General features: G+C 37.6%; 1 protein-coding gene and 1 long non-coding RNA gene across 11 annotated transcripts in view; both read right to left on the bottom strand.

The window, feature by feature from the left end:
* The window catches only part of LOC123781326 (uncharacterized), a 1,008,785-nt gene that overhangs the window by 166,834 nt on the left and 814,958 nt on the right, over positions 1–26,993 (bottom strand). The gene's annotated exons all lie outside the window — the stretch shown is intronic.
* On the bottom strand, positions 2,013–26,327 carry TUSC1 (tumor suppressor candidate 1). Its single transcript, XM_087869607.1, has one exon. The coding sequence runs from the start codon at positions 7,989–7,991 to the stop codon at positions 7,362–7,364; it is 630 nt and encodes a 209-aa protein (XP_087725733.1). The 5' UTR covers positions 7,992–26,327; the 3' UTR covers positions 2,013–7,361.

Below are 26,993 nucleotides of genomic sequence, written 5' to 3'. Positions count from 1 at the left end.
TATCAGTTATCTATATGTGCAAAATAAGCTACCCCCAAACCTAGTAACCTAAAAAAACCAGTAAGTGTTGATCACAAATTTACTTGTCAGTGGTTCTGCTGATTTGGGCCTGGCTGAGTTGAGCTGTAAAGAACTTGCTTTCATCTATGTGATCAGCTGTCTGGTTGTTTTGAAACTGGCTGGTTGAGGAAAGTTGGCTAGCTGTTAGCTGGGATTAGAAGAATTCATATGGTAACAGTAGGATTCCAAGAAAGCGTAGAAGCATGCACGGTCTCTTGAGTCCTATACACAAGACCACTATATTATCATTTCTGTTGTATTCCATTAGCTAAAACAAGTAACAACAAGGTAGAGAAATAAGTTCCATGTGTTTGCAGGTGGAATTGCAAAGTTATGTTACAAAGATGAAGAGCTACAAGGATGAATGAAGAATTGAACCATTTTTTATTTGGACTCTATCACATCTTGCTTAACTTCTTTCTTAGATCAGATCAGTCTTCCCTGGGTCTTCAGGAATTACAATTTCCTAGATTTCTCCTTACATTTCTAGTCTACTCTTTCAATCTCCTTATTTGGCCTTGTCAATTTTTTGAAAAAACACATTTCTTTACATTCATTCTTTGGTCTTTTTCTCTTATAACTGTACATGTTTCTCCCATGACTCTGTCATCTGAATTAACTGGCTTGTCACAGGCTCTGCTTTCAGAGAAAACAAATTAAGAAACATTCTTTTCCAACAGTTTTTATTGTGTCAAAGCCTTATTACCTCTTAACCGAACCATGGCTCTAATTTCTTTCCTGCCTTCCTAACTCCAGCTTCACCTGTCCTCTGATTATCTGCTGCTTGCGGAATCTTTCTTAAAACTGTATCTGATTTTGACATGAAATACTTTATAATTCTAAATCAATAATCTGCTCAAAGAACTTTAATTTTTCTCCATTGAAAGATTAAATTTTGTTTGGAATTTAGGGCTTTCCACTATTTGACCCTAGTCTATTTTATTCAAACTTACAGTAATCCTATATACCTTCACTTCATATTACAGTCTCTGTTCCTAGAACATTCCCTGTACATCCCTATCGTATCCCTTTCTCAGCTTCCCTTAGTCTTAAATAATTATCCCAGGAGACCCATCCGCCTGATCCTCTACTTGTCTTTTAAGAATCAGCTCAAGTAACATGTCATGTGAATCTTCTTCCTAGTTTGGAATCTTCTTCCTATTTTACATGATATATCTGCATCTCTCTACTGGATATTAATCATCTCAAAAGAAGAAATGATCTCATAGATTGTATTACTAATGGTCAGAGATTTTATGCCAGAGAGTTACTAAAATAATAAATATCTGTTGAATAATAGTGAATGACTTGAGATACAAATTAAAGGAAACCCTATTAAGAGGTAATATATACTTAGTATCTTTCTAATTGTCAAAATTAATTTTGCATATGTGCATTTTTAGTTAGTTAAATCAAGAAAACATCAAACTAAATTAACTGAAGATCAAATTTTGAGATGATTTCCTTTGCTCAATGGAATCTTCAAAATGCATTAAATATAATAAAAATTAAAGCATGCTGGGGTGCCTGGGTGGCTCAGTTGGTTAAGAGTCCAACTCTTGGTCTCAGCTCAAATCTTATCTCAGGGTCATGAGTGCAGACCCCGCAAAAAAACAAAACCAGACAAAACCAAACAAAAAAACAACAAAAACCCCACTACAACCACAACAAAAAACCCTAAACCTAAAGCATATAATCAATATCAATATTAGTAGTCACTGTTTGTACATTGAATCAATCTGTGTCCCCACAGTAAAGGTGGGTAATAGTTTAATAAAATAGTTTAATAAAAAGCCATATATGAAAACTTGGATATAGTTTAGGAGACAGAAGTACCCTGAAGCTAGTAACACCTGTCATGGAGATCTTTACCACCCTTTGGCCAGAAGTGGTGAGAGGCTAGAGCCTTTATCAGAACCTGCAGACAGGGCAAATTTATAGGAGCTGTGACCTTTGTTTTTTTTTTTTTTTTTTTTTTTTAAAGATTTTATTTATTTATGTGACAGAGAGACAGCCAGCGAGAGAGGGAACAGAGCAGGCGAGTGAGAGAGGAAGAAGCAGGCTCCCAGCAGAGGAGCCCGATGTGGGACTCGATCCCGGAACGCAGGGATCACGCCCTGAGCGGAAGGCAGACGCTTTAACGACTGCGCTACCCAGGCGCCCCCAGGAGCTGTGACCTTTGGTAGAAGAATGTAAGTAGCCTAAAGGAAATTCAGAGCTAACACTACTTCCTCCTTCTGATCTCATGCTTGTATTTCCCAATAACCAAAATTTAACAGGAAGCCAACCTTACCCTGGAACCCAAGGGCCAAGGGAGGTTAGTAATGTGACAGGGAGCAGGGTGGAGAAGGATGGAAAGTGGATCTAGAAGACAAATGTTTGATATCTGGGGGCTCTATTTGGACATTTCATTTTTACTTGACTTTCTTTTTATGCTGCTGAGTCTCAGTTTCAGAAGAATAAGTCATAGAACTTATTTCATTGAAATATATTGGTTTAGTAAAAATGGGCAAGGATTCTTTTTAGCTGAAAGGAGTCCACGGGTCCAATTATTTTGCATTTTTTGAAGAAACTCAACATTTGCATCAATAATATGGGGGAAAACATTATGGAAGGAGAATGGATTCAGAAAAGTTTTTATTACAGCTTTCTGCTTGAGTACATAATCAACTTCACAGTCAGATATTTTCATGTCTTAGAGTTACTAGTAGTCTGATGTGCCTTATTATAAGCACAGAAGTGTTTTTATTCTTCTCAGAAGATGTTGTGAAGCACAGGCATTCAGTAATATAGCCTTTAGGACTTTTAGCTTAATTTGGTAGCTTTCTTATACTTGACAGATACAAATCTGCCCTGAGTTCTCCCTTGAAATATATCAAAGACCAAAAAAAAAGATATATACACTCCCAAAATTCTGAGAAATTAATCCTCAACCTTAAGAATTAGTTGGGAAGATAACATGAGTCAAAAATCTAAAATAATTTTAATGACTTTTTTCTTATGTCCCCAAAACCAAGGGACATGAAGAAATTATCATTCAGAAATAATAATTTCTTTCCCTTGGTTATATTTTAAGGCATAAAATCCAAGTTCAGATATAATATCTAATTGAAGTCTTATAACAAGTCTAACTATGATACATATTTGGATATATCTTATTACTCAATTATTATATTAGAAAAAAATTGTGTACTAAAGAGATTGAGTAATAAAGAGATTAAAATCCAAAGCTAATAAATGAGAAATCCTGCAACTGAGGTGATTCCCAGTGCAGTACGGGATCTGTAAAACATTTTTGAGTACACACAAAAATTTATGTATCATTTACTATACTAAGAACATTCTAAAACATGCACAAAAAGTTTTAAAAGGATGAGATTAAAATAAATGTAAATTGAAAATCTGAGATTTTTTTTTACCTGCCTAGCCTGTTTTGAAGATTATTAGTCAAAAGTACATACACCAATGTATCCTCTGAACTAAAATAAATTTGCATTCCTCAATGCTCACTTTACAGAAAGTGAGACCCAAAGGTCCTCGGATACCAGGGCTCAAAACTATAAACAAAAAAGGAAAAACTGTGACAGGAATTTTTGAGGCAAAAATTAAAGAATTTGATAACCATTTAGATATAAGGACCACGGGAGAAGATGTTCAGAATGATTTCTATTTTTTCTTTCTTTTTTTCTCTTTTTTTGCTTTAGCCATTAGGCAAATGCAGAGTCAGTTATGCAATATCTCTTGAGATAGAACACCAAATTTTAGTTTAATATTACTGTTAATTTGAAAATCTTTTCATGTGTTTGTTGGGATATTTAGCTTTTCTCCAATAAAAAAGATCTGTTAAGTCTTTTGCCCTTTTCTGATTTTTTTTTCTTGTTTAATTTAAACAAGTCTAAATATATATAGATTTTAGTTATTTTGTCCATTTTATGTTCTTTTGTGTTTGGCTTCTTTTCCTCAACATTGTGTTTATGAGAAACCCATGTTTTGGTGTGTCACTGTAATGTGTCTATGTTACAATGTTCCTCTATCTTACCCTGGCTCATTGTTTCATGTGCATGGTAAAAATAGGTTACTTCCAGGTCCAGCTTTACCCATTTGGTCAAGAGAAAGAGAACTTGGAAGAGCTCTGCCCAGATCTGAAAATAACATAAATTCCCCTGGACACATTCCATTGGTAAAACTTCATCATATAACCCATTTAACTTCAAAGGAGGCTGAGAAATATAGTCAAGCTGTAGAGCTTTTGCCCAGCTATAATTTCATCATTATAGAATACCGAGAGAACAGATTTTAGTGGACAACCCCCTTAAAAGACGCTTCTTCCTCTCCCACTCCCCGCGCTTGTGTTCCCTCTCTCGCTGGTTGTCTCTTTGTCAAATAAATAAAATCTTTTTAAAAAATGAGAATTTGTAATTGATTAATCACTAAACAGAAAGATTAATAAATTGTGTCATTCATTCATGAATCTTTTGTGACAAATTCTCAGCGAAAGTATGTTCCTTTTAGCAAAATAGAGAATGATATTTTGGCAGTGGAATCAAAATCATGCTAGTAATTATTTAGTATGTACGGATAATTCAATTTATTTTAAAAAACTGGTATTAGTTTCATCCTGGCAATACTCGTAGACTGACAAACCTAAGACTAAAAGAGACAAAAAGTTTTCCAGTAGTTCTTCAAATATGTTATAAATATTATATATATATATATTAAATATATATATATATTTCAAGAAGTTTAGCAAGGATAGCTTGTTCTATGGTCTACAGACATACTCATTCCATATTGCTTTGACTTATATCCCAATTTTTTATAGAGGAAAAGATAAAGACAGTATGGTTTTGTGCATAGTAGCCATAAAAAATGGTGTTTAAGAATGCCAATCCTTTTTACTAAATTTGTTTGCTAACATGGCATATTTTTATTGCTCATTTCTATAAATTACAAGCCCTCTTCATTGCACAACAAATTATGGAAATAAAATGTCAAGGTGTGATAATCTAAAGTTTTAGTTTATTTTAGATCAAAATAGATCCTACATCAAACTTTTCTAAAATCAACTTTACCCACTTCTTTAACAGGCATATATTTTGATATCACAAACATCTTTTATATTATTACATGATGCTTTATCAGTTATCAGCAGAGAATTTCAACAAAGTTGAAATATATATTAGCTTTAACCCATCTTATGGGACATTTCGGTTTCAGAATTTTTTTTCAGGAATTATGCTTGAAAGATGTCCTCACTTTTGTGTATGTATGCCTCATTCCTTTACAATTTTTTTTTCATACTTACATTGTACATGATTTTAAGACAAAACGTGCTTAAAAATTACGTAAACTAAATATTTTGCTTGCTCTTTGAAGATGCCCAATTTTGCCACATGTGGCAAATTTTGATGCATTATTCCCTTATTATATAGGGCTTTATCTCTCCTATTTATCTATAAGGAGTGAAAAAATGTCAACTCATTCAAAGAATATATTTCTCTGCTAATATAAAGTCATATAGGACCAAAATACAGAAAGCAAAGTGTAAAATATGCATTTATGACTTTCACATTTTAGATTGTTATTCTCATTGATAGACCACTTACTTTGATGCAGGCATTTTACATATAACATCTCAATAAAATTTTTATATTTTGAGGTAGAGGTTGCACTCATTTTAATGAAGAAAAAACTAAGGCTTGGCGAGATTAACTAATGTAAACCCAAAGTTACAGTTAAGTAGCAGTAGGGCTGATATGCTTTTTTTCCTATTCTTCAATTCTACTGCCTCCTAAAACTGTTTTATTTCTTTCACTATTAGAAAATGAAGTAAAGCTGATAGAAATACTTTTCATATACCTACCTATCCTCACCAAGATTCTTCCTATATTTTTTGGTCAGAGGGGAAGATTTAAAAATTTACAACTAAATATCAACTACCTTTAAGCAAAATGCACAAAATATCAACTACCTTTGAAACCCAGGAATAGAAAAATCACAAAACTACTTTCCCTGGTACCTTTTTTGTAACATATGTAATATATTTGAAACTTTTGGAATATGTTACAAATAAAACAAAAACTCTATGAAATAATTTCTAGCTCTAGCAAAAACTTATATATTTTTTCTTCAACTGATATTTTCCATCACTTAAACACTATATTTCACCCATGATTTTTATGAGGTACAATGGTATCCTCTTTACTACTTAGTCAGCAAAAGTGCCTACTCAATAAAATGCAAAAAAGTGATTTTAGAACACTCGCTGTTGAAATCAATGAAACCACAATTGAGACTTAAATCACTCTGTTTGGAGACTTCTGATATACAAATAATTCATAATTTCTTAAAAATTATTAAACAAAATAAGGCAAAGCAGCTGTGCACTATGCTCTAATGCCTAAAATGTAATAAAAATAATGAAATGGTATTTAGACTATCTAATCTTTAATTATTCAAAACGATCACTTACATTAAGCGAAAATGGGAGTTTACAAAGAATAACTAAAGTTAGATATTAAAACATGTCAAACTTATACATGTCATGTATATTTCTTAAACATGTGTAAAAATGTAACAACTTCAAAGAACAGTCGTGGGATGTTTCTGGGTTATTTTTAATGCGTCAGATTTATTTACCAATTTAAAGGATCACTTATAGGCAGATATTTTAAAAATTTCCTGGGGGTAAACAAATCAGTATGTATTAGATGTTTAAGGACTAGAGCAGGGGGCAGACATAGAGTTCCTAAGTCATAAATATTACCTTTTTAATAAAAAGGTGGTGCTTTATAGGCTATCCTAGTAATACCGTCTTATAAAAGCAAATGTTGACCACAGAAGAGATAATGACTGGAGGTTTTAGGGGACTGAAGTATGAACAACAAATTCAACCAACTCGAAATGCATTATTCATTTCTCGAAGAACCAAAACAGGAAAAAAAAAAAAAGAAAATAGAAGAGGTCCTCACAACACCCTGAAAAGTCCAGGCATTAGAAAGTGTTGACACACCCATTTCTTGCTGTTGTAAAACCCGCCCCTCCGTTTCTAGGCCTCAACCCTTGGAAACCAGCAGGGGCAAGAGGCAGGTGCTCTGCACTGTGGGGGCTCCAGAGGGCTGGCAAGCTCTCAACCTCAGCAGACCGACGCCAAGCGCCCCTGGGAAGTGCCAGGCTGGAGGCGGAGGGCGCGGCGGTCCAGTCCCGCAGCGGAGGGCCCAGGGCGTTGCTAGGTGGGGGAGCCGCAAGCGGAGAAGGAGGGGTCGCGCGAGGCCCCGCCTCTCCCCGGCCGCGGCCTCGGGCTACAGCCAGGGCTTGGGGGGCCCTGGGTCCGGGGCGCGCAGGCCCGACTCGGGTGCGCGCAAAGGCGACTCATCTTTGTCGCCACGCGGGCGCGGCCCCCGCTGCTCAAGGTGCAGCTGCAGCAGGGCCCGGCGGTACATGGCCTCCAGCTTCTCGAGCCGGGCCCTCAGGGCCCTGGGGCTGCCTGGCTCGTCCTCGAGGCCACCGCCTCTCGCCCTCCGGTTCGTGCTGGCCTCCTCGGGGCGCTGGGTGGCTCTGGCCGCCTCTGCGGCCGCCCCGTCGCCACCCTCGCCGGGAAGCCGCAAGGCCTGACGGAAGAGACTGCGGTTCTCGCGCTTCAGCCGCCGGTTTTCCAGCCGCAGCCGGGCGTTCTCTTCGCGCAGCCGCGCGTTCTGCCGGTCCCGCTCGTCCCGCGCGCGGATGGCCTCCAGGTGGCTCGCAGCCAGGTCGGCGAACCGCTCCTCCAGTTGCTGTCGGGCGCCGCCCGCACGGCCTCGCCAGCCCGCGCCGCCAGCGATGCCGCCACCCCCACGAGCCCAGCCAGGGCGGCCCTGCCCGCGGCTGCCCCCACTGCCGTCCCCACCGCCGCAGCTCCCGCGCCTAGTGGCGCCACCACGCATGCGCCACATCGGTCCTGTCCCAACCGCGCCGCCAGCGCTGTGGGCCGAGGGGCCGGCGCCGAGGCGCGGGTGACTTCGGGGCCCGGCGGGGCGGCCGGGGCCACAGCGGAGGAGGAGAAGAGGTGGCGGGCGGCGGCTGCTGGCTTGGGGCCAGAGGGGGCCGGGAATTTGCGCGGTCTGAGGCGTGTCTTGTCTCCTGTGGTGGAGCTGCCCCCCTGGGCCTGCGATCTGTGGCCAGCTCACACACAATGCCCCCGGGGAGCGCTTTGCTGCTCAGCCCTCTGGCAGAGAGGGGGAAAGCGTGTATCCTCAGCTGGGTTCTGCCGGGCGCTTCCGTGCAGGCCTGGGCACTGCAGGAACCAGCCGGCCTCGCCCTGCAATCCAGCGCAACCACCAGTGGTTACCTTTCTCCTTACATGACAATCTCAAAGCAAATAATAGTCATAAAATAGTAAGTTCTGAGACAGACATGTGGGCAAGTTAAAAAGCTGTAACTACTTCATTTAGAACTATACGGTTTAAACCACTTCTAAGCTCAATAAAGCATTAGAATTGAGTACCTGTCATAAGGACCTCAAGTGGGAACAGGCATCACTTAAAACCATATGGGCAATTCCCAATTTATGAATAACCAGTGCTCCACTCCGCAAATTGTTGGTAACTCTATAGAAACTAGGTTATAATTAGTTGTTTTGCTCAAGAGGGTCCACAAACCTACGAAACTCAAAATGTGCTCCAAATATTCAAAAAACTTTTAATACTAAGTAAGTTCCAAAATTTCTGGTGACAGGTGGATATAACTCATTGAATGAATCACATTCCTTATTTTAAAGGGATTCAACTTATAAAATAACTGGATTATTGCAAAGCAAATTAAGGAAAAGATGCTGATGCCAGAATCTCATAGGGAAGAATGGTGGTAGAAAGAATATTTTTAAGAAGGTCCCAGAAAAGAAGGAAGAGAGGAAAGAACAGAACAGGACAGGAAAGGAAAAAAAAAAAAAAATACATAGGGGGATGATCCAACGAAAGCTATCAATAATGGTCATGGAAGTTATCTATGCATAGCAGTGACCATTCACCTATGGTTAATGGAGAGTCCACCAATCTTTCCAATAGGATGTAGAAACAATGGATATAATTTCTAAGTTGAAAGAGGATTTGAAACAACAATTACTAAACTGATCATTGCCAAAATTATTGATTTGTATTTGAATGTATTTAAATATACTTAAAATAATATGTCAAGAATTATATGCCATAAGATGAACATTACATTATTTCTAAATATAGCAGCACAAACTTAGTAAAAATGCTTCCATCCATTTTTTGTCAGTAGTCTGCATATGAAAATATTGCAAAAATAATATAAGATGTATATGAAAATAAAATGGAAAAAACCTTGATAGAGAAAAAATTATGGAACTGATAAAATTTAGAAGAAATATGGGGCTATAATAAGCCTCAAGAGAATACAGAAAACTAGGTAAGCTTTTAATTAGAAAAAAATATATAATATACACCTGTGCTTTTAAGAATGGGAGTTTCTAAACAATAAAATTATTTGCTTGCTGAATAGGAAAATGTCTCAAAGGGCATAGATTGCTCTTTCCTGACTTAACATGCATTGTCCTTTAAGCTACTCTTACTCAAGAGAAAGATGTAAAAATTCTCCTTTAATAAATTTGACAGTTTCATAAATTAAAAAAATAAAATACACCCACCATGGATGGGGCTGGCAGAGACCCCAGTGTGGATCCTGACCAGAATTAAATCAATGACTGCTTTCCGTTAAAGAAAAAAAAAAATTAAGAAATAACAATAAAATGATAAAATATAAACTCCAAAGGGCCATTTGCACATTGTATTTAGGAAACTCGAACCTTCACTAAGGTTATGAAATTTAGAGTAAAAGAGCAGAAAAATGCAGCAAGTCATTTAGAGTACTTGATTCTATTTCCCTGTAACTACTACTTCTTTTTTTTTAACTTCTTTTTTTATTAAGAGAACTTCATTTATTTAGCTTTTTTGTTTCCTCCTCTATACTTTCAATGCCTACTCTCTAATTTTTGAACAACTTTAATTTTAAAAAAAGTATTCTCCCTCCTGTCTTAGGTAAGAAAAAAGATAAACAGATGAGGTTATAATCGCTGTGCTTCTGAATACAATGCTTTAAATCAACATTTTTTAAATACTGTAGTTGAGAAAAGCCAGGTCAGCAAATTGGAGTGGCACTGCTTTTTCCTTAAAAGTCATGCATCTATTTTAGTATTTCTCAAAACCAACTCTGACTGACTCCTGTTGAGTTAATTGCCTCCTTTCTCCCATCCTCCAAATTTTTTTTCCTTCCATACATGGTAGCTGTTATACATTTCTACGTGCTTGCTTGAGAAAAAGGACCTATGATATATACAGTTTGTTTCCTCTATCCCTAGTTGATTCCTAAGATCTTTTATTGTCATACTGTACTCATTTGACTCTCATTTCTCCATTTTGAATCACATTTCTTATAAAATGAGTCATACAGTAAGGTAATTTATGGCACATTTACACTGGGACAAGTCATCCTATATCCAAAATCTTTCTGCTCTTTCTCTCCTTAAAATATCCTATAATATCTCATGAAATGAGTTTTGGTTAACAGCTTCATTAAGTTCAATTATATAACAATGTTGAACTCCGTAGTCTGGAAGTTATAGCAATCTGGTGTCTCTATTTACCTTCCATTCTTAGCCTGCTGGTCTATTCACTCTCTTACCAAGAGTCGCTAAGCACTTCTGCCCTGGAGTTTTGTTACAATGTACCTTCTGTGGACTGAACTGTGTCCTCCAAAATTCCACTAATTAGTATGTGACAGTGTTTGGAGTGAGCCTTTGGGAGGTAATTAGGTTTAGAGGAGATTATGAAGGTGAGGTTCTCCTGGTGGGATAAGTGCCCATAGAGGAAAAGCCATCAGAAAACTTGAGCGCGTGCGCTCTCTCCCTCTCTCTCTCTCTCTCTCTCTCTCTCTCTCTCTGCCGTATGAGTATACAGCCAGAAGGTGGCCATCTGCAAGCCAAGAAGAGATTCCTCATCAGGGAACTGGATGAACCAGCACTTTGACCTTGGACTTCCCAGCTTCCAGAACTATGGAAAATAAATTCCTGTTGTTTATACAGTACTTTTTTTTTCTCTCCTCACATATTTGAATTGTAAAGAATACACCAACACACAGTTTATACGCTACTATTAATACATGAGTTTATATTCATATCATTTGTCTTAGCTCCCCTGAATTCAAAGTATTTTTCCCCTGTTTTAAACATTGATAAAGTAAACCCTGTTCCACTAATGTGATGCTGAGGTCCTTCCCTGTGTTAGCATTTCTTGTGCAAGTGGATCTGCAAACAGGATTTGAGTTCCTAAATATATCTATAGAGAGAGAGAGACTGATATATAATTACAGAGAGAGGGAAGGAGAATGGGAGAGATAGGGAGAGTGTGAGTGAGTGATACAAATATTTCTTGAATGACTAGGATGTTGAAAGAATTTATGCCTTACTTCCTTACGTAATCTTGAAGATTTTACCAAGTAAAACTGCTAACCATTTAATAGTCAATAAAGTTAACCTATATATCTAGCAGACTGAGCTAACAGAAACTCACAAAGTTTGTAGCATGGTGGAATTATTCAGACTGAAACAAGAAGAAGGTTGGCACTGCCTTGTTAATGACTTGTCTTAATATATTGTGGGTCTTGGGGTGCTTGGGTGGCTCAGCTGATGGAGGACCCGACCCTTTTTCAGCTCAGATACGTGCTCAGCGGGGAGTTTGCTTAAGATTCTCTGCCCCTCCCCTGCGCTCTATCTCTCTCAAATAAATCTTTTAAAAAATATATAGTGGGTCTTTATACGTAGATTTTTAAATATGTAATAAATAAGAGGTATGGGTTTTGGAGTAAGACATACCTGGATTTGATAAATATTACAACTCTCCCACCCCAGATTATTGGCCTTGGACAGCCTCCTAACAACACAGTTTCCTCAAAGCCACAGCTTCCTCATACAATGAGGAATAAGACAGTATCTAACTCATGGGATTCCTGTGAAGATCTGTGAATACCTTAAAATAGAGTCAGCCAGCAAAGAGTACTCATAACAGTTGATATTATTATTTTGTAGTTGTTTTATTTTATGAGATAGCCATTTATAGAATGAGTTCTCCTGAATAGCCAGTGCTACGTAAAAATCCTCATTTGGGTTATTTGCCAAAGGAGCCACCCTAAATATAAAATGCTGCCCCTTTGCAGATATGATTCTTCTTTCTTGATAGTTCTCATTAAGTGTTTGGGTTTTAAAAATCCATATTTTGTAAGCCCCATGTGCTGAAGACTTTGGTTAATAACATTCTGAGCTTGGTGTTTGCTAATATTCTCTCTAAAGCCCAAGCTGAACATGGTTTATTTTCTAGGAGCAGATTTATTAGGGCAATGAAGAACATGTATTGATGCTTGGTAGCATGAATATCTCTTTATTGGAATAATTACTACAGAGTTAGGAATTGGGGATATCGATTGCATTTATTCAGTCTTTTGATATGGACAAAAATATTAAAAGCCATCAAACACTAGCATTGCCCTTTGACAGCATCATTTAATTCTAGCTACAGGGAAAATTGTGACATAAACAAAAGCTCCATGACTTATCTGTCTTAATTAGGATGCTTTCTACAGTGGGGGAAATACCCTCTTTTCTTCAAATACTATAAAAGCACTAGCCAGATTAATAAAAGAAGGCAAAAACATTACAGATTAACAGAAAGTATGTAGGTAAGAGCAAAAGATATCTACACAGGATACTTGACCAAAATAAGAGTCCAAAATAGACTTTTTTTTTTTTTAATAGGCTCTATGCCCAGTGTGGAGCCCAACATGGGGCTCAAACTCACGACCCTGAGATCAAGACCCGAACTGAGGTCAAGAGTCACACGCTTAACTGACTGAGCAACCCAGGCGCCCCCAACATATTTTTTTTAAGGTGGGAAATGGCTGGGAACTGTCTTTGTCACTTCTAAAATAGTGTCATTTCATGCTGTGTGTAGCTTAGTACAAGCCTTTAAAGAGTCTGGACCCATGCTGTCCACTAGCCACGGGTAGCTATTCAAGTTTAAATGAGTTAAAATTAAATAAAATTTAAAAACCATTCCTCAGTTATACTAGTAACAGTTCAAGTTCTCAGTGGTCACATGTCCCTTAGTAGCTAGCATGACTGATGGAGCAGATGTAGAACAGAGAAAGGCCTGTTGGACAAATTAGTATATCCTACTTCTTACTCTAACTACTGGTCTCAACCTTCAGAAAGCGATGTAGAAATTGATAATAGAAAAGAAAACCAAGAGACCTCTTCAAGTATTTCTAGCATTTTCCATATGTTTGATTTCATGCCAATGAAAAGAGTTTTCTCATCAATCTTGTACACACAGGGCCATTTTATTGTTGAGTATATGTAGCCTAAGATACCGATTCTGTCTCAATCTAAGTTCTCCAGTTATGTACATATCATTGAAGGTAGTAATAGGAGTTTGGGAATAATTTGTAATTAGAACTAAGTTATTCACAAGCTATTTTCAGAAGGGTGCAAAAGACAAGCAATTTAATTTTCTCCTACCACTGCCCCGCAAACCCATTCTGTCAGCTATTCCTTCCATTCCCTTGGAAAATATCTCAAGGAGAACCATTAATTTGCAATGACTTCCAAGCATTCATGAACAGTCCTCATTTTCAGATATTAAAAAGTCCATTGCAATATAACTTAAAACTTCCAATGCTCATCCAGTTCATAGCTTCTCATCTCCTCACACAGCATCTCCTTATAGGCACAAACTGCCTATGCCCTAGATCTGGCTTAACCAGTCTGCAATGGGAAAGGAAGGTGAAAACCATGTTTAGTTTCTTCCATGCTTCACCTACTCACCCTTCTCTAGCTGCTATTTCTAGCTCCTTTGGGACAAGAACGGAGACAAGGTTAAAGTGGGGTTGGAGGAAAGGGAAGAAAAGTCATAGGTAGCTAGTGCTGCCATTTTCTGGCACAGGGTCCTCTGACGGCAGATGCCTGCATGCAGGCCTTTGCTCCCACAGAGCACCGTTATGGGTTTTTGAACATCTCGCATTGATCCTCTGGCACAAATCATTCCCTTCTCTTCACTTCACCTCTAGGGACTCCCTACTCCTTGCTCTGGTGGTATCCCACAGGTACTCCTTTTGGAGAAGTCCTTTGGAGAAGGCTAAAGCCAGTTATATTTCTTGCTTCCCATTAATCCAAATTCAGGAAGTGTCAGTCAATCCCACTTGTCATTCTTCTCCATCATGAAAGTCCTCCTCAGCTAACCTTTAACCTTCAGATATATCCAAGCAACAGTGTCCCACCAACACCAAGTCTCAAGGCTGCTTTCATCACACTCCATCTTGTGGAAGCATAAGGATATGAGTTTCTGCAGTTCAGAGGGCATTCTGCTTCAGGCCGAATGTCAGTCTCCATTCTGTGGGCTACTCACACTATTTATCACACTATTTTGAGGTACTTATACTTGTAATACGTGGGGAGCGAGGAACATGGGAAAACACTGTCTGGTAGACTCTTCAAAGAAATTCATACTCCTCAATCTCCTCTCTGATGTTGCTGTCCTCTTATATACTGGACAAGGAACCAGTCTCCCAGCCTCAATCCCTTGATGAATGTTCTGGATATGGCTTAGCCTCTTTTAGACAAAGAAGCACCTATACTCAATGCCTTTAGTTAGCTTAGTCACCACTTATAGTTACATGGAAAGTATATCAAGTTCACCAGTAATTATTTACACTGAGAGAAAAATATTTGCATGAGATTGTGTAGAAGCAAAGAATAAGAAGTGGTAGAAAAGTGTGTTCCTCAAAAGAGAATAATAGAATGGAAAGAGGCTATCTAAAATGTGTGCATCTGAACTGAGGGCCACGTAGGGGAGGAAGAAATTTAGAGGCTGGTACTATAAAATATTAGGTTGTAATTTTTCTTGAGGACATTTTGGCTCTAGCGCATAGATTCTGATTTCCTAGGATATAGCACAGAAGTTCATATGGGTGAAGTTCAATAGGCTATTTTAAGAGACGGATAGATGGCTGAATGATTAAAATGGATAAGCAGTGAGTTGACAAATATGTGGCACAAGGACGGCCACTCCCTCCTTCTCTGATACCTGTGCAAATATCACCATTTACCCAATTCTTTCCTGCTAAGATTGGATGTGCACTCAGTCTTTAAAACTTTCTCGAAACAATGCTCTAAGCTCCCCTCACTCATATGTGGGAGATCTAATTTCAATTTCTTCCACAAGCAATTGAGGAAGCAAAGAGTAGTGGCTAGTCCTCACCTTTCAAGGGCAGCACTGTTTGCATACTCCTAAATGATGTGCTTGAGGGTTGTTGCTAGGTATCTTTAGCTGTAGCGAGGTGAAAGGGATAATAATACCTCTTTGTGCTGGGAATTCCGACTAACTTGGGATAAATCATGGAATATATTCCCCAGATCCATAACCTCATGAACTACCTGAAGACTCACATAAGACATGTGATTAAGTTTTAGATCGCCTACTGTTTTGCAATGAGTGAAATATATGTATACGTATGTGTGTGTGTGCATGCACGCGCGTGTGTGTATGAAATGCAAAGGCATTGATATATACATTTTCCCTATGCAAGTGAAAATAATTATTTCCATATACCTTTATCTTTTCATGGCATGTGGTAATAATAGAAACACATTTATTTGTTCAAGGCAATTTGAGTTACTTATAACAAGTACAGGATAAATTATTGGTCATTTGCTTCCCTTTATTTACTTGCTACTGAGAGACATACCACAATTTGGCAAGCTCTGCAGGGTAACATTAGTGATGATCCAATGAGCGGGATGAGCTAGGAGCATCCCAATTGCCAGTCCTACTCTCAAAGCAAGCTCTGAAACCTTTTGTTTGAAAGGCTAGAAATAATACTCTCCCCTTATTCCAGATATCAACAAACAACAAACAAAAGCCAAATCTTTTCTAAAATCCTCTTAAATGTCTCAGATCAGGACTGTCAGCTGAGCCTATTGTTGCTTAGAGATTTAGAGGTTTCAGGGGAGAGTCCAAGAGAAGGAACACTGTCTGCTTTAACAGCTCTGACTTGAAAAAAATTTTTTTTTCTCAGCCACCTCACAAGCAAGAGGCATCTGTCTAGGGATGAGACAAAGGGGTGTCAGAACAGAGCTATCCATCAGAATATGACTTAAGGGAAAAGACTATTCATATTCAGAAAATAAAGTAATTGAAGTCCGCAGAATGAAGATCAGGGCAGACATTATATATGCTAACAGGGAGAAGCGGGCTCCATGGGGAGTACCTGCAAGGGCAGATGCGATTCACATTCCAGTCCTAACGAGTGTGCTGTTCGATGTTTTGTTTGTTTATTTTTAAATCTAATTTATTTCATGGTAGCTCAGTAGTTACCATTTCAGTCTGTTTTTTTGTTTTGTTTTTCTATTTTATTTTATATATTTATTTATTTATTTTAAAGATTTTATTTATTTATTTGACAAAGAGAGAGAGACAGCCAGCGAGAGAGGGAACACAAGCAGGGGGAGTGGGAGAGGAAGAAGCAGGCTCCCAGCAGAGGAGCCTGATGCGGGGCTTGATCCCAGAACGCCGGGATCACGCCCTGAGCCAAAGGCAGATGCTTAACGACTGCGCCACCCAGGCGCCCCTATTTTTCTATCTTAATGTACGTGGAGTGCTATTGCCCAAGAACGTACAAGGCATGTCCATGGCCTCTAGCAGGCCTGAAGGCCCTGTGGCAACCACTCTGAGGCCCCCTGGCTAGGGCTGGGGCAGGGCTGGGAGCTACCCACAAGCAGAGTTTGCTTGGCCAGGTCAGAAAGCACTGGTCCCTGCTCACGCGGAATCTTACACTTTCAATACACAGAACTCTAACTTCTTGTTCCAGATACTGCTTTATATTTTACAGAAATGGACAGTAGTTATGTTGCTTTAAAGGATGGAGACTTCTGACTCAGACCCTTCTTGCCAGAGAACTTTTAGCTCCAATCAGTGATGATGAATTGGGATTGACTATTTCCTTTAAAATCTATCTTGCAGAGGCTTCAGGGGAGGGAACTGAGTTAAGTGAGATGATGTGAGTTCTGGTAGATAAAGACATGAGTAGAGAAATTACAGCCAAATTAAAATTCCCTATCCTCATTTTCCACAAATGTGTCTCACTCATGTCTCATAGGAGTTGTCCTCATTATCCTATCTTTTTTTTTCCCCCACATAATGAAATGTTTAATAGAATATTTAGAATGTTAATCCTTATTATGGTTTCAGAATATTCTTTAGGTATGGCCTAATGGCAAATGATAAAAGACAAGTAAATATTTAATAATTTCCAATCAATTCCTATGTTCAGGGTTCACCTGTGTATGAACTTTTCAGAAGTTCATACATATTCAGAATAAGTGGAAAATTAGTTCTCTCTTTCCTTCCGCCTCTGTTTTACCACTTCTTATTCCATTGCACAGTTCTAATTCAAATCTATCCCTATCAAACTCAATGTTCTAGTTTAAGATTTTTGTTATCTCTAAGTGAAAACTACCAAAAAAATGTAAGCTTACATACACAAAAAGGGAAATACATTTTAGAGCAACTGAAGAGGCATTAAACATATAAACATAGGTATGTTTCTTCCTAGGAAAAAAAAAAAAACCTGATCTCTATACCAAAAAAAAAATCTATCTGAGCTTTATTACTCTATATTCAAAGAAAATCCTTACATGCATTGGAAGTCTTCTGATTTGCTCCCGGCATAATCAATATGACCTCTACTGGAACTTCTGCTGGTTTCAAATAAGACAATTGTGAAAATTCCAGCAGCTTCTGATAGCATTAATTTATGAAAATGTCACTCTCTGACCTTGGAAGTTGCAGTTCAATTTTTCAATGAACATCTAGTTCTTAGAACTTCAAATTCCATGTTGTCATTGAAGGCCCATCAACTTGCTTTTTTGTCCTGTGTTCTGGATCTGACATATGGCTGTATGTGTCAGGTTCAAGGAAAAGACATGGCAAAGAAGCCAAGTCTTTTTTCATCTAAATATAGCCCTCTAGTTAATCCTTTAAAAAAAAATTACTGCTTATTGAAAGAAAATTAGTAAATCCAGTTGAAATCCAAGGTTTTATTTTTTTTCCTATACCAATTAAAATAAACTGATTTTTTTTTTTAAAGACTTCATTTATTCATCTGACTGAGAGACAGCCAGAGAGAGAGGGAACACAAGCAGGGGAAGTGGGAGAGGAAGAAGCAGGCTCCCAGCGGAGGAGCCTGATGCGGGGCTCGATCCCAGAACGCCAGGATCATGCCCTGAGCCGAAGGCAGACACTTCACGACCAAGCCACCCAGGCGCGCCTAAAATAAACTGATTTTGTCTTAAACAGAACTCAGTCTTTAACCTCAGGATGTTTACAGCAAATAGTGGACGCTGACATTTCAAATCTACCTATAATGTAGTTAATAAACATAGGGCTGAATAGGATTCTGAACAGGCCAACTTTCTCTTACAACACTGTTGTGTGTATTTCATCAGATTTTGGTTCCAGTCGTCAGTACTAACTAGTCTTCCTACAAGGTTATCCGAAGGCAGAAACTAATACCTGTGGGTGGAATGTACGTATAAAAGAAACTGTACAGAGTTTACTGAGTTCATGTTCATATTTCATTGGAGACTGAGCTATATTCTTTTTCTTCTGTTTTCATGCACAATATTCACAGGTCTTATTTAATACCCCCAAAGTGATTAATGTTATTTAAATATAGTAGTAACTAACACACATTATACAGTATGATCACCATGAGAAATTCATTTTATATAAAATCTCAGAATATATACAAAAATATGTATACAGATAGAAGTATAACTGAAATAAAAGTTTCACAAAGTAACACCTAACCTACTATATATGATGTCTTGATATTTTCATGTATGTGTGTGTGTGTGTGTGTGTGTGTTCAGAAGAAACATTTTCTGTTATAATCCACTAATATGTTGCAATTTACAGCTTTAAAAACACTAACAGATAGCTAAGGAGTTGTACTGTATTATACTACTAATGACAAAAATGGCCTTGAAATCTAAAACATAAAACATGTTTTAATAGAAAATGTTATTAAAAATTATACTTTTAATTTTTTGCTGCCTGTTGTAGTTTCCTTTGACATAAGAATTGCTATTTTAAAAAATACATTTTGAGTGTAAGAATGTTAATTTCAACCGAATTGTTTTTTTCTTTAGATTAGTATTTCAATGGAAACTTTTAAGGAGATTCAAAAGAAGAGTTTGAAAATTTCTAGCATTATTTCCAGAAAGGTATGGTAAAGTGGCCAGCACTTAAAGAAAGTAGAAATATGAGAAAAATGATATCTTATCAATTTCAAGGACTCTTTGGCAAATGATTTGTAATTTGTACAATTTGCTGAGTGTTTTTGTTTCAATGTTGCCTGAAGGATTTTATAGGATTTTAATTATTAATTCAATGTATATAGAAAAAAATCTTACACAGACCATACATAGAAATGTTAATGGTAGGAAAATTTTATACGGAAGGATCTCAAAATAATCATTTTGTAGAAAAGGAAACTGAAACCCAAAGAAGATTTAGTAATTGGATCAAAAGCTGGTTAGCAGAGAGATGGGCCCGTATTTCATATTTCCTTATTCATAGCCTGTCAGGTTTCCACTAATGACAGCAATTCCCATTCCTGCCTGATCTTAAAAATTATTTAGGGCACTTACTAAAAACGAAAATTTCCAAACACTGTTCCAGAAAATTGTTAGTCAGTAAATCTGGAAGGAGACCCAGGAGTTTGCATTTTAATAAGCATCCTAGGTGATTCTTTTTTTTTTTTTTTTTTTAAGATTTTATTTATTTATTCGACAGAGATAGAGACAGCCAGAGAGAGAGGGAACACAAGCAGGAGTAGTGGGAGAGGAAGAAGCAGGGTCATAGCAGAGGAGCCTGATGTGGGGCTCGATCCCAGAACGCCGGGATCACGCCCTGAGCCAAAGGCAGACGCTTAACCACTGTGCCACCCAGGCGCCCCTATCCTAGGTGATTCTTATACTGGGGCAAGTTTGAGAATCATCAGCTCTGATTATTTTAAAGACTGAATTATTTGTTCTTGCTACAAGGCAGACCAGTCGTTGGTAAAGGTAAAAATGACAGTTTCAGTTAAAAGTGCAACAAATTGCCCACTATCCCATAAGTATGTGAAGAAAACTAAAAAACCTGCAATGTTTTGAATAAGCTGTTTGTTTTGGCCATTTAGAAATTAGTAAAGATGTCCTAAGCATAGCGATTTGAATATAGTACAATAACAAAATGTATACTTCCCATATGTTTAAAAAAAAATGTCCTAAGGAGCCCCTGCCTCACAGTCTTGCTTTCTATAATATATCTAATCCTGTCTCAAAGGCCCTGAGGACAGTCCCTTTAACAGCCTTCCCTTAACATCCCTTGCTCTCTTCTCTTTTGATAACTTCCACACCATCACCACTTCAGCTGTGTGTCCCCTAGGTCACACCTCATACTTTGCAGTCATCCAGAGCTGCAATATGTCTGAAAACTTAAACTCTATTCTTCCAATCTCTGACTACAAATCCCCATCCTTCTAGATGCCATCTACTTTTGTCATACATTTTATTCACTAAGAACTCCAATTTCCAACTCGCATTTTTTTTTTTTTTTTTTTTTTTGCTTGTCCTTCCCTTTACTGTTCTTGGCTACACGGGTCTCCTTTCAGATTTTTTAACACGATAAGCTCTTTTCTTTATGTGGAACGTTCTTCTGCTACCTTTCATGTGGTTACCTCTTCAAACTTCAAGTCCTAGCGATATGTTCACACTTAAGGCATTTTTCGTGACTATCTATGTGCAGAAATTGACCACTTCCCCTACTGATTGTCTTCTTAGCATCCTACTGCTACCCCTCATAGCTCTTTTAACAACATGTTAAAGTAAATATTTTATATACATATTTATTTACTTGGACTATAATAACAGGCTGTAAGTTCTATGAGGGCAAGGACCATGATTTTTTACTATTTATATTTCCAGCTTCCAAAATAATGTCTAGGTTTTAGCAGTCAGTATGTTCACCTGGACATATACTTTTTCACACTAAAATTGCTTCTCCCATACTCTTTGTCTTAACAAAAGGAACATTTAGAAAGAAGATAGGGTATCTCAGAAACTACTTGGTAGAACGAGTCAACTTCTAATCTGTTTCGGAGGAGGATTTCAAACAAGAAGCACAGAGAAAAAAGATGACCACAAACACCTTGTTCATCAACTGGGCAAAGCTAATGTTACAATGTTTCAGGATGTTTAACCCCTGCAATTTATTTTTAAATACTGTATTTATTTTAGCTGCTATTCCATTAGATGTTCAAATCACTTTCACCTATCTCGAACATATCGTGCAGTGACTCATCAGACATCTGTGACAAGTAAACATACACAGTGTATTTCTGGAGCAGCAAATATGGGTGTATGCATTTATAGTACAACCAAAATTAAACCTGATCTGAAAAAAAGAAAATTCCTCAGCCCTGACCACCACTGTGCCATTTTCGTCTTTAGAACTTACATTTACATGGTACAATTTTCAGATCACCTCTCACCTTTAAATGCCAGAATTAATGGAAAATTGTCCCTTTTTCTGTGTACTACTTTGCTAGAGAAGCCCTTCTGCAATGAATGTTGAATGCTGTTAAGCCCTATTTATGGCTTTAATAGCTCTGCATTAATGAAAAAATCAGATACCCTTTATGTACCCACCTCAGGGGTTCATCTAGAAGATATTCTATTGATATGAAAGAGAGTCAAATTGATTTCTGCCGAAGATGAGAAAGTAGTAAAAGGCTCAAACTGCATGTGGATAATGAAATGACTTGTTTTATCACAAATATTCACTGCACGTGTCTTCTCCTTATTTCTTCTAATGGCTTTCCCCTGCTTTTCATATAGCTCAAATTCTGATGTCTAAACTGTTACATGTATCAACAGAAAGAGGAAATGAAGAGGATCTCATAACATTTTAGTGAGAAGAGAGTTAAACATAGAGCTGTCATTTGATTTGTGTGCAGGGTTATTTGGATAATTGGAAAATATGCTTTTTCAGATGAGTTAGACTTCCTGGAACAATTAATCAGGGTCTTAATTGCTGCGTCTGTAAAAATGAGGTAAGATGTAGGAGGCTAAGAACTTTCTAGCACAAAACTGTATTTTTTTCCCCTCTCCACTTTAAAGTATCAGGAATTTCCAAGCTATCAACATTTGCTGAATCTGGCCATGAACAGTTTTCAAAAATAGTCTATGTTTCATTTATTTTCAAAATACTTTCCATTTCAGTAGGTTTCCATGAAGTGAAAACATTTGCCATAATGGATGAATTTCATCAGGGAGCTGCTTTCACAGTGTTCTAAATGAATAGAGTAAAATCATTGCAAAGATACAATCACAAGAAGTAACCCTCTTTTAAGAAAAAAAAAATGTGCTAAAATTTAAAGCCAAGCCTTATTCTGCAAATATCCCAGGTATTTTGTTAAGAGCGAGAGAAGTCAGAGACAGACAAATGGAATCTGGAGTACAGTCAGCTGTATTGGACCCCACTAGACTAGGTCTAGTTGTAAAAGCAAGACCACGATGGCATGGGAGTTTATAGAGAACTTGACACAAGCTAGGAGTCATGGTGCTGCCAAGGTCAAAGCAATACTGATGAAAGGTGCCCGGGGCAAGACAACGAATGGGAGAACCAGAAACTAATGACTCAGATTCAAATATGAGATCACAAGATGAAGCAAAAGCCAACTCAAGCAAGAAGTAACAGAAAGAAGGGCAGTGATAAGCCCTAGCCAGAGCATGTGTATAGAGACAGGTATGTTTTCCTGATCATGAAGCCAAGGAAGAGATAAAATTTCAGGCAGCAAGGCATGCAGCATTTTATTTTGATTCAAATGTAAGTAGTCATCACAGTCAATGAATAAAATCAGCCATTTTCACCAGTTTGTATGTACAGACTCTTAAGAATGTTGGATAGTCCAAATACATCTGCAAGAGTGACTGAAGAAGATCTCTACGAACTGATGTGGAGTAATTATCAAGATGTATTTTTTATGTGCAAAAGAATAAGGTATGTAGCTTTTCATTAAAGAAAGAAAAGCAAATAAGAAAATATCAATATATCTGCTCATTTGTGCAAAATATAATTCAGGTAATAAAATTCAGAAAGAAATAAAATGGGTTACCTGCCGGGGTGGTACAAAGTGGCAAGAATGGTGAAATTCTAAGGGAAACGGAGTTCAGAGAAATTTCTCTGAATATACCTTTATGTATGGTTCTGTATCTCCGAATCATAGCAGTATTTCATAAAAAGTACCAATAAATAATTAAACTCAAACTGGATACGGGAGAAGGACTGAAAATGGAATATAAAAAGAAATGAACCTAAGCCTATTATAAGTGAATAACATAGCCTCGCTGAAGGGGGTCAATGAAAAATAGACTAAGTAACTTCATTAACAAATATTTTGAGGTGTGGCGCCTGGGTGCCTCAGTCAGTTAAATGTCCGACTCTTGATGAGGCTCAGGTCACGATCTCAGGGTCTTGAGATCAAGCCCCACATTGAGCTCTGCACTGAGCACATTGTCTGCTTGAGTTTCTCACTGTCCCTTTCACTCTGCCCTCCCCCTGCTCGCACTTTCTCTCTCTCAAATAAATGAAATCTTAAATAAATACATATTTTGAAAGATACTGTAAGGCTAAAGAAAAAAAAGAACTGTACACAAATATTATGCTCCAGTTAGTAAATTTGATTTTCACTGGGGTATGGATTAGCAATTCTGAAGCTATTTTATGTAAACATATCTTATAGATTGTAGGTAATGAGACTCAGGTTTCTTGCAATCAAAGAAAGGAGTTACAAATTAAGAAAAGGGAAAGCTAGAATGAACTCATGCTATTGGACTGTAATTGGAAATATCAGTTGGAACTCATGGATTTTGTTATAAATAATGTGAATAGATAAGAAGTAGATGTCAATGTGTAGATACATGGGTTACTATTCATACAAATAATTTCTAGCTGTCATCACTCAGAAAGCATAACAGCAGTGACATCCCAGTAGTACTGAGAACACTATATGCCTAGATCTTGGTTTCTATAATTCTCAAAAAGAACAAAAAACGCTTGAAAAAGTAGCTGATTCTAGGGCCAGGAAATTATTGAGGAAGTACAAGATGGGTTTGGAACATTTCTGAGTGCTGGAAAGTAAGGAAGTGTGAAAACAGAGTGGATGGGGATCAGAAAAGCCAATTTGAAAAAGTTCCCAACAGTCAAAGCTGGGAACATTTGAGGAATACACTAAGCAATGATAAGCAGTGGATATCAGCCCATCAAATACATATCCATGAGTCTACATTGATATAATAACTGGAATGCATTAACAAATAAATGGGGTAAGAGGGACATCTCTTCCTTACAGAATTCCAATTGATAAATATAGGAGGAATGACAGAAATTTGCCATTGGGTAAATATTTTCATAGTAAGTATTTCAGATAGAAGTCATTAATGAATGCTAAAATTAGCAGGTAAAAAGTATGATGATAAACAAAATATCTGCATAGTCTCAAAGTATGTCCCCACAAAATATTTATTAATTTCAAAAGGAAAAGTAGAAATTTTACAATGGAAAAGCCTGGCAAAAATCAATAATTAACCTCATCAGGAGTAAGACAGAGCATCAATTAACTGAATGTTTTCCTGAACTCTGTAGCCATCTACCTGAAAACTTGAACACAGAAACACCAATGGAGTGATTTTCTCCCTCCTGACTTTCCAGGTACATTATTCCACAGAATGTATCCAGCGTCACCAAATAATGTTGTGGACTTGCTTAGAATTTCAGTCTGATGACAAGGAAACTGGTTTAATGTCTGCATTTATGGAAAGATTCTGGTATAGGAGCTATTATTAGAGAGTTTTGACCAAATGATAGTCTCTTTCTTTTGAGGAAAAAGACTATGACAGAGATCATCTGATCAACTGAAGGGACCCTGCCTATCAAGGTGATTGCTGTTGCACCTGTGTTTCTTAGAGCACTCACATCATAGCTTTAAGGCTAAGTGAGAATACTTAACCTCCCACCTACACAGATTTGCTGTACATCTTCCAGGAAGTTCCTATCACCAAAGCCATGAACCAAACAGACACTGTGTCCCAGATGTAGTATCTACCTTCATTATACCATTGGTAAAACCACTGGCTATAACACAGAAATGTACTTCCCCAAAGTTATTCCGTAGAATACTGCTTTTAAGGGATGTTAACTAGCTTTCAATAAAGTGAGAAGAGGAGAGCTCTCATTTGGAAATATACTCAGATAAAAATTAAAATATCCAGGTATTTGACAGCCATTGTAAAAGCAAAACCAAACCAAATTTAAATTGTTACCTCTAATGCTGAGTTCTTAGTTCAGATACCTAAATTTAGATATAATTCTTGAAGATTATATCTCATTGCATTAAACAAGGAATCAATTAAGTTTAGGAAATACCAAGGTAAAATTTTATCTTTAACACATGATTTATCAAAGTCAATTGTCTTCAAATTTCATTATGTATTTTCAAGAGGAAGGAAAGAGTGGGCAGCATCTCACAAATGTATTCTACTGTATCGACCACCTCCACCTGCCTTTTTTCCCCAGACTCTCTTAAGATTATGGAAAGAGCCCAATGTCTATTGACTGATGAATGAATAATGAAAATGTAGTACACATACACACACACACATACACACACACTAAATTATTACTCGGCCATAAAAAAGAATGCAATCTTGCCGTTTGCAATGATGTGGATGGAACTAGAGAGTATTATGCTAAGTGAAATAAGTCAGAGGAAGACCAGTACCATATTATTTCACTCACATGTGAACTTTATGAAACAAAACAAATGATCAGAGGGGGAAAAAAGAGAGAGGCAAACCAAGTTCATTTTGATCAGAGGGGAAAAAAAGAGAGAGGCAAACCAAGAAACAGGCTCTTAACTATACACAAACTGATGGTTACCAAAGGGGAAGTGGGTGGGGGGATGGGTTAAATAGGTGACAAGGATTAAGGAGCACACTTGTTGTGATGAGCACTGGGGACTGTTATGCAAGTGTTGAATCACTAAATTATACATCTCAAATTATTATACTGCATGTTAACTAGCTAGAATTTAAATAAAAACTTTATATATGAGTATATATATATATATATATACACACTCAATTGGTAAAAAAAAAAGGATTAGCATTCTCTGGAACACACATTTTGAGAAATAGTATCTTCAGCAACAATAAATTAATCACCAAGTAATCTTCAACTATAATAAATAACCATAGAAAAATAAAGCTTTTATACTTATAGTTGCACTGGGAAGTTAAGGATTACACTTAGATATCAATAAAGAAGCATATAATAAAATACTAAAATGGTTCAGATGACCACTTCCATAGAGAATATCAAGATGGATTAGAATCCGCAGAGAAGCAGAGATGGAAGCTGGGCTTTGATGTGCGAGTACGTTTTGCGCAGGTAAGAGAACAACAGCCTCACACAGAAGGCTCCACACACAGTGGGTGTTGATTAAGCGCTTGTTATGTGACCAACTAGCCTAAGCCCTAGAGCTCTCAGAGGAAGCGTGGCCTGGCTCAAACTGGAGAGGAGGCACTAGTAAACTTTCCATCCGGCAGTGAGGCAGGGAAGGCGGCTTTGCAGGAAAATCCTTAGAGCCTATGTGATGAGCACTTTCTCCAGCAACCTGCTGTGAGGACCATTCAGGCTGTTCCGCTTATCCTGGAATTCTTCCTTGAGAGATGAAAACTTGGCTGAAATGTTGAGGGCTTGAGGGTGCAGTATATCATCTCC

The sequence above is a fragment of the Ursus americanus genome, chromosome 18 (genome assembly GCF_024610735.1).
Source record: "Ursus americanus isolate L20-20 chromosome 18, mUrsAme1.1.p, whole genome shotgun sequence".
In the NCBI taxonomy this organism is placed as follows: Eukaryota; Metazoa; Chordata; class Mammalia; order Carnivora; family Ursidae; genus Ursus; species Ursus americanus.
Note: the sequence above shows the minus strand (reverse complement) of the source record. Positions and strands in the feature narration are given on the sequence as shown.